We start from the raw sequence: 10,000 nt of genomic DNA, 5'->3' as shown, positions 1-10,000 counted from the left end.
GTGGTCTCTAGGAAGCAGAGTCGGTTGCCGAAACCCTCGCATGACAGACACAGTTTGATCTGCTCCTTCAAGATGGACGCAGTGCACTGCAACACCACCGTATCATCCTGTAGACACACACACACACACACACACACATAAAATAAACAAATGTCATCCTTGATATAGCTCTGTTCATTGCTCAGCGTATACCCACTGAGCTGTTGTGCAGTCCTTGCTTTGAATGCTGTCTCTCTCCCCACTCCACTGACTCTGCATGCAATCTGTATTAAACCATCTTTATGGCTGTGTGCATCAAGTGCCTACGTTGCACATGTGTTTAACATGCTGATCCTGATGTGCTGATGAACTCATCTCTTTACCCAGCCGGCCCCAAGCAGGCAGCCTTTTCTAATAAGCCCTTCATGAGCACTTGACCTTGCAGGACATCACTGAGAGGAGGGATAGGAAAGGACACTCAGTGATGCTGTAGTGGGAGAGCATTTAGCCTGCACTGCAAAACCTGACAAGTTAACTTCACTTAAAACAAATAATAACGTGGAAACCAATTGCCTGGAAGATAAGTTAAGGAACTTATCTGTTATAATAATAAGTTATACTATACTATTAAGTTATACTAAGTTCATTACTCAGTACATTTAAAATACTAGCACACTTTAGGTAAGTATTACTCAGTTGACTTCGGTGTAAAAATACAAAACTAAATTTAAGTACATTTAGTATACTTTAATACTGTGACATTGCCTCATATAATAGCAACTAAGTTGTCATAAGTCACTCTGTAGACTCTAATTAGTTAACTTTACTTAACAAAAGCATGGAAACTGATTGTCTGAAAACAAAACAAGTGAAGTCTAATAGAAATGGCTCAGCTAACTAATATGACATTTCCTACAAAGCATTTCCCAGAATGGCACAGCCCTGGCATATTTTATAGAGATCACATATTAATCCTTACAGAAATGCATTCTCCATTTCTGTTGAATATAAATGGCTTATTACTCGGCTTGTAATTGGTCGTTTTTTTCAAAGGAGTTAAACTTTTCGGTAACACTTTCTATGAAGGTTGTATTTATAACGCCCTATGAATGCATTCATAATGTTTTAGAAGGTGTCTATAAAACATTGTAATGCTCATTATTACCATCTATATGTATTCACAAGTCGTCATAACCAACTTCATGATGCATTTATGACAGCTAATTATGAATGATTATAATTTTAATCTGAATAATGCATTATAAATATGTCAAGATCTGCCTACTCACTTGTCAGTTTTATGATGCATCATAACTACTTTGCTTTGTTAAATGCATATAGTGATGCATAAAGAGTTTTGACTTATACTGTAGTCCTATATATCTATAGCTATAAGTATATGTAATAAAGTTATAATAATTTATACATCTCTCTATAGCACACAATTATAAACAGCTATGCAATATCATAAGTGTTATTTGTCAGCTCTAAGTAAAGTGACAAGAATATGACCCTATTATCCTACAATGAAATGAGAGCCTGGACAGTAAAGACAAAAGGAATGCATTTAGTTCACTTTATTTTCATTTAAACCAAAGGTCTATTTTGATTCGAACAATCTTTCATAATGACCCAAGATAGATTTCAGTGGCTTTGTGAGTTTTATTCCAATAATAACCACCACCACAAAATACAGGATCGTGTCGTGCCACTTTTTTGGCCTGTCTCATTGTGTTTGTGTAATGTGCTCAGAGCATTAATAATCAGTCTGATTATGTGTGTTAGTTTAAATGAAAATGAAGTGAACTAAATGCATTCCTTTTGTCTTTACTGTCCAGGCTCTCATTTCATTGTACCTCATATTTGTTTATAATAACCTTATATCTATTTATAACAACACCTCATTTGCTCTATTTTACCTAAAGCTGACAAATAACACCTATGACATTAACATAGTAATTTATAATATTGTGCATATGGCGTAAAGATGCTAGACTTGGTACTTAGTTCATTGCACCCTTTAATTACTCAGTGAACTTATATCTGTCAATAATAGGGTCATATTCTTGTCACTTTACTTAGAGCTGCATAACACTTATGATAAGCATAGCTGTTTATAATTCTGTGCTGTACGGAGATGTATAAATTATTATAACTTTATTACATATACTTATAGCTATAGATATATATAGGACTACAGTAGAAGTCAAAACTCTTTATGCATCACTATACACATTTAACAAAGCAAAGTAGTTATGATGCATCATAAAACTGACAAGTGAGTAGGCAGATCTTGACATATTTATAATGCATTATTCAGATTAAAATTATAATCATTCATAATTAGCTGTCATAATGCATCATGAAGTTGGTTATGACGACTTGTGAATACATATAGATGGTAATAATGAGCATTACAATGCTTTATAGACACCTTATAAAACATTATGAATGCATTCATAGGGCGTTATAAATACAACCTTCATAGAAAGTGTTACCAACTTTTCTTAAAGACACTCTGAGCTACAGAAGAAGAAAAAACGCAGACGTTAAAAAAAATAAAAAAAAACTGAGGACTTTTTTGAAAACAAGTTCTACCCCATAGGATTAAAATGTACAGCGGACGCTAGCAGCTTCAAAAAATAAGCTTAGTCTAAACGTAGCCTTGTAACACTATGGACGGGTTTCCCGTTTACAAACAAAACTAGATGCGCGCACAGCCATGCATGGGGCAGAAGACGCTTGGTGGCCGTCCACAACGTTATAAACTTAACCTAATAGTCGGCTGCTGTAACTACAATCGGAATTTTTTGTATACCCCTGTTGTCTTAATGATAATAACATCTCATTTCAGACTATATTTCAGAGTTTGCCGTTCATTTGCATTATTAATATTAAGGTTTTGCACCTACGTCATAATGTCATGTGACCGTTTGTTTACAACTAGAGTGGTAGGCAAGAATGGTAGGCAAGGCACTGCAGAGAGTGGTAGGCAAGCCTACAACAGTCGGGTTGCATAGGCTACACATAGTTACAAATAGCGTCAAAATTGAAATTTTAATATCAAATATTGACCGGGATGCCGACCACTTGTGTAGGCCCTAACAGTTGGTTTTACAATAAGAAGCAAAAAGGCAACGAACGACTGTTTAGCCTACCTATCCTCGTGGTTGTAGAGGATGATCAATAGCAGCTGTGAAGTCTTTAATTCTCAAGATAGCCTAATGGTGTAGCCTACTGTCTACGAAGACGAGGGCTAAAAATACTACTATCTACAGTCATCCAAAATGAATTGCCAGAGATAGGCTATGAAGGGAAAAAAGTGCAGCATTTTGAACATGGCAAGATTATTTTTACCTGAACAGTTTGTTCTAATTTGTCTCGTGAAATTCGTGCTTGTGGACATCAATCACCTATCTTCTGTCCTTCTATTTCAAGTTATCATGAGTGTCATTTGATTATATAATCACAACAAATGCTAATAAATGAAAACAGAATAGGCTTATGTGTTATAGGCTAACGTTATAGGTCAGGCTAACTCCCCGTATGTCAAAATAAACTGATTTGATCCTAATTGTTTAGCGATCACACACAACAACTTAACACAGCAACCTCAAACACCACTGTTGAACCTAGGCTACTGCTTCAGTCATGTAAGAAATAAGCAGTTTATGAATTATCTTTATTCGTTTAATCAAGTCCACATGACCAAAATAACAACATATTTAAAGGCTGAGCTAGCATAACAGCCTAATATAGGCGATGCTGCAATGGATAACTAATAAAAGTTTCATACAATTAATGAACTTTATCACTCACATTCTGAGTTTTTTCTGGGTGGTTATATATCCATGCAGATCGTCTTCGAATAAGCCATCGCTGTTATATGATATAATATGTTACAGGATTCATGACTAACGCCATTAATGTTACATGATGCTGACTGACTCTGGCTATAACAGTAGGCTACCGTTTTAATGTCTGCTGAGTCTACTGCCTACCAAGACCTGTCGCTGTTCAGTTGAAGTTAAATGATCAAATATTGTTTGATTTTGTGTCAGCTTTCAGAAGGAAGACATGTTCCTTTCTGGTCAAATTTCACAGCTTCTAAGAAAGGCTATCGTCTTCGTGTAAACCGAGTTTTGAACAGAGAAAAAAGTTAGGCTACCATTAGGCTACATACAGGTTCTCCCATAACGTTATCGATACAGATCAATGCACCAAATCAGGGCGATTTTCGCGAAACAACGTCCCTGTGACAGGCTATCAAATATTGAACAATGGGATAAAGTTTCATCATCACCTTTATTGATGCCTGAAATGTTGACATTGCTGAAATACAGAGATGTAGCCTACTGAGAGGCAGCTGCAGACAACGATGTTCAATGGGTTCAACTTGTCCCTTGCCTACCAGCTGGATGTAAACAAAGCTATAGAACCTAGAATATGTCACATGAAAAACGTTAATAACATCGTATTTTGTCATTTTTGGCGAAGACATGCATTCTGTTAGGGATATTGAACATATTGAACATTCTCTAACCATCGTGATTTCAAATTGGTGCAGTTTTCAGCACAAAAATTTATTTTATTCTTTTCATGGAGAGCACTGCTCTATGCTGTTCTATGGTGCTTTCTGCCTCTTAGTTGCGCACGCATGTTTTCGTTACCCTGGAAATCCAGAGTTCTCGTGAGAGCACAATGGAATTGTCTCTGCAAGACACTCTGGCAATGAGCAATGATGCACGTTACTTTTTCCCCTAGCATCCTCGGGGAACCAGCTAAACTGATAAAGACAGTGCTGCAACGTTGGAGGACAGTAAATATTGGTCGTAGTGTTATCCGATTGCGTCGAAGTCCAAAATCATTCAGGGTAAACATGGTCTAGTGTTATCCAATTGTGTGCAGTGAGATTTTCAAATGCGTGCTTGTTGCCGCCCCTCGATTTGGGCCATTACATTGTTCTTGGCCACACCCTTAATCTTTCTAGATTAACAGGGTCTGGATTTTCCAGGCTATGTTTTCGTGACTTTGCATAGAAATCCATGTATACAGCATATAGAAGACATGTTATAAACAAAATACATGTTATAGCAATACATCCTTTCAATCTGTTTCTGGTTTAAACCTTCAAAATCAATGCAGATAAGTTGTAATGAAAATGTATCAGACTTTAGTTTTGTACTCATACATGCATTATAAATATGTCAACATACAAAATGTCAACTTTTCTTTTTTTTTCATTTTTGTTTTCATTTTTGTTGCCATTATCTCAGAGTTGCTTTCTGTACCACTGGGAATGCCATAGCAACGCTTGTTTGTTTATGTAGTTGTTAGAGTTCATACAGCATTTAATAAAGTGGAACCGAATCTCATTAATTCATGATTCATGCCTTTGATGTTCCCATGGTAACAGTGCCAACCTCTAAACTATGACCTTGTTGAGTCAGTGCCACTAAGAGTGTCAAGTTACAGTCAGGGGACTTTTAGACTAGGATCTGGCACAGTCCACACACACACAAACACACACACACACACACACACACACGCACACACACACACACAAACACACACACACATATTCATAGACACACAGGAGAACTTGCTGACAATACGTTTTCACCCTAGACACATACACACACATTCCCCGCTCAGGATGTAATGTCAGGACAGTGTAACACACACACACACACACACACCCACACACCTCAGCCAGAGTGCAGTAACGTTGTCATATGAACCCAGACCAAGTCTAATTGAATCAGGGTCAGTACCATTAATGAGACTCTATATAGACTGCACTATCCCTTTACAACACACACACACAAACACACACACACATATGCACACAAACACACACACACACACACACACACGCACAGTCAATCCATGTGGTTTGAAGAGCATTAGATATGAGGTGATTTCTGGTGTGTTCCTTGGTGTAATACATATATGCATGTTGCATTTGAGCATTCCATATAACAGTAAATATACATGTGTAGAATGTAAATCATGCGTAGAATGTAACTTATGTGTAGAATGTGTGTGTGTGTGTGTGTGTGTTTTCTGTGTGTGTGTGTCTGCTGGCTTGTGTAAGTGGTCCAGCTGAATGTGGGGCGGAAGGCAGAGTGGGGGTCTCTATGTGTCGTGTGTCATCTGACGCGTAACCCAACTCTCTGTTGGTCTTGGGGGGTGTCCAGACACCACGCATGCAAGTAAGAGTGCTGTCAGCACCAAATACACAAACACACCACCATGCCTGACACATGCATACTCTCGCACACACACACACACACACACACACACACACACACACACACACACACACACACACACACACTCAACCACAGACACAGACACACACACGCATGCACATTCAAACACAGAGACTCTTTCTTGTCTTCTCTTTCTCTCTTTCTCTCTCTCTCACACACACACACACACACACACACGCACACACACGCACACTCTTCACAACTCCGTATTCTCATTCAAAGTCACAAATTCCTGGATGAATGTTGATGTCTGAAGCTAATGCTGCCGTTAGTTATCCAATCAGCTTTATGACGGCCTACGTCCCATCATGCCACCCTATTTCAGGAGGCTGCAGCTGCTGTTCACGAAACACTATGGCTATAAGCACCTTTTTACACACACACACACACACACACACACACACACACAAACACACACACAACACACAAACACACACACACACACACACACAAACACACACACACACACACACACACACACACACACACACAAACACAAACACACACACACAAACACACACACACACACACAACACACACACACACACACACACACAGACACACACACACACACACACACACACACACACACACACACACACAAACACACACATACACACAAACGCGGACCCGAGAAATGGTACATAAACCTTTGGTTACATTTACATACACAGGCATAAAATGATACTGTATAATGAATAGAACACACACATAGACTGCAGATAAACGTTCACACACTAACACACTCTTCTTCGGCGATGACACACATTCAGTCATACTCAGGCCCCTAGCGTCTGAAGCAGACAGGTGTCAACCTCTCATTCCAAATATACCCTGACCTCCACAAGCTCACACACACACACACACACATAGGACATAGCCTACACTCTCACACATTTTCTTTCTCTATATCCCTCTCTCTCTTACACACAGACACACACACACACACACGCAAACACACACACACACACACACACACACACACACACAATGCAAGCATACTCTCTCACACAGACACAGACAGACAGACAGACACGCACACACACATACACACACAAACACACACACAAACACTCTCACACACAGACAGACGCACGCACACACACACACAGGCATACTCTCTCACACACAGACACACACACACATACTTTACAGCAGACTTGGCGTCTCTTAGTGGGAGCAGAGTGTGTCTGACAGCTGATAGCTGCTCAGCTGTGGAGACCCTTGACTACAAAGACGTGAAAACAACTTTACACAGCAGCCTCAACATGCTGTTGGACAGATGCCCTGCAACAAGCTGTTCTGGAGAAATCATTACATGCTTACAGTAGCTTTAGCATGCTATGGAAAAAATGCTGATTAGATGCTAACAGTAACTCTAGCATACTTTAGAAAGAGAACTGCTCTTGATAAATCTCTATGCTATGCATTCTCTGGCTTGAACGCTGATTAGATGCTAACAATAGCTTTAGCATGCTCTAGATGCAGCTCTTATTTTAATGCTAACAATAGCTTTAGCATGTTCCAGAAGCTCTGTCAAAGGAACTCTCTCTCTCTCTATCACTTTCACACACACACACACACACACACACACACACACACACACACACACACACAAACACTATAAGCAGTAGAAAATAAAAACAGGCTGCCTCAACCCAGACGTCCAAACTTGATAAAGGCTGTTTACTGAAACATTGGTCATACATAAAGAGATGAGTGTATGGCTACTCTGTCTTTAATCTGATGACCTCCTGGCCAGCACCTCTACTTGCATTGGGTGTACATTCCTCCTGCTCGCTTTTGCATGACGTCCAATGACATGAAAACAAGCTGCCCCTGAGGACATCCAACCATGGGCCAAACCCAGTCCAGATTAGGGCCAAAGCCGGACCAGCACCAGGCCAGTCTGCAGGATCACATGGTGTGTGTGTGTGTTTGGTCTAGGGGAGATGCTGGCTTAGCGGGGGAATGATGCTAGCAGCTGCTGGAAAAACTGGCCCAAGCTGCTCTGCTAATCCAGCACTGTATATAGCACTCAACTTGCCAGCATACACACCATCAGAGTAGAGCAGAAACACAAACACAAACGCACACACACACACACACACACACACACACACACACACACACACACACACACACACACTGATGCACACACACAGCAACCTAGCATACACACACACACACACACACACACACACACACACACACACACACACACACACACACACACACTGATACACACACACAGCAACCTAGCATACACACACACACACACACACACACACACACACAGCCTGCCATAAACACCATGATAGCTGTGCCCCTTCCTCATTTTCTTTATTTAAGGGGTGTGATGAAGGGCTTTCACAGGACCAAGCTCCAACTGTACATGTGGAATCATAGACAGGTCTCTCTCTCTCTCGCTTTCTCTCTCTCTCTCTCTCTCTCTCTCTCTCTTTCTCAATTCAATTCAATTCAATTGAGCTTTATTGGCATGACAAAAATACAATTTGTATTGCCAAAGCATACATGTACGTAGTAGTGTGTAAAGACATAAAACAAAAACATCATGCATCATACATTACTGCAACGGCAGTGTGTGTGTGTGTATTTGAGTTTTTGTGTGCTTCACTGATGAAGTGACTCCCTGTGTTTATGGCCAGCATCTATATATCTTGCTGCGACTCTTTGCACTTTTTTGTTCCTCGCCTAATAGTATTCTTTAGACTTAGATCCTTAAAGTTGTGAAGGTCTGGATGCATTTTCTCTGAATTTAGGAAAGAATTGATCTCAGATGTCTTTCCATTGGCAGCATTCAGCCAAGAAGTGAAGCTCTGTTTCTATGGCACCTTGGTTGCAATTGGTGCACAGCCTGTCTTCTCTGGGCAGCCAGGTTTGCCTGTGTCTGCCCTTCTCAATAGCCAGACTGTGATTGCTTAGCCTGTACCTGGTCAAGGTTTTTCTCTGTCTGGTATCAGTGACTGTGGATAGGTAGTCTGCCACAGTGTACTCTCTGTTTAGGGCCAAATAACATTGAAGTTTATTTTGTCTTTTTGTTGTTTCAGTCCAATATGATAAGTAATTTTGTTTTTCTGCATTTATAATTTGGTTAGGGCGAATTGTTTGAGAAAGGGTGGCAAGGTCCTGAGGCTGACTATTAGTTGTGTTAGTTGTACTATTAGTATGTGTGAGTCTCAGGACTAGCTGGATGAGGGGACTTGTTTTTACACTCATCTCTTGGCTTTTTAGGGCTTTATAACAATAGGAGTTGGGGTCGCTTGTTTTGAGATGTCCAAGAATTTGATAGCTCTTTTTTCAATTTTAATTAGTAAAGGGTATTGGCCTAATTCAGCCCTGCATGCATTGTTAGGTGTGTTCCTCTGTACCTTGAGGATGCTTTTACAGAACTCTGCATGCAGGGTTTCGATTGGGTGTTTGTCCCATTTTTTTCAAACCGTTGTACATAAGAGGACCCCACACTTCACTGTCAGATAATGAAATTGGTTCGATAACTGTTTGAAATATTTTGAGCCAGATCCGAATGGGTATGTCAAATTGAATAGTTTTTTTGATGGCATAGAAAGCCCTTCTTGCTTTCTCTTTCAAATCATTCACGCCAAGTTGAAATTACCAGTTGAACTGATTTTTAGCCCAAGGTAGGTGTAACTTTTTACTTGTTCGATTGCATATGTACCAAGGGTTAATTTCTTTCTCTGATGTCTGGATTTTTTCTGGAAGGT

The 10,000-nt window shown here is 39.9% G+C and overlaps 1 protein-coding gene across 1 annotated transcript in view; it reads right to left on the bottom strand.

Moving 5' to 3' along the window:
- The window catches only part of LOC125285313 (ryanodine receptor 1-like), a 118,157-nt gene that overhangs the window by 99,806 nt on the left and 8,351 nt on the right, over positions 1 to 10,000 (bottom strand). The window contains 1 exon segment of the mRNA XM_048229717.1: positions 1 to 107. This exon segment is cut by the window's left edge and continues 13 nt beyond it. Coding sequence (XP_048085674.1) covers positions 1 to 107 — 107 coding nt within the window.

Source organism: Alosa alosa, chromosome 2 (genome assembly GCF_017589495.1).
Source record: "Alosa alosa isolate M-15738 ecotype Scorff River chromosome 2, AALO_Geno_1.1, whole genome shotgun sequence".
In the NCBI taxonomy this organism is placed as follows: Eukaryota; Metazoa; Chordata; class Actinopteri; order Clupeiformes; family Clupeidae; genus Alosa; species Alosa alosa.
The sequence above is the reverse complement of the archived record's forward strand: the minus strand, read 5'-3'. Positions and strand labels throughout refer to the sequence as shown.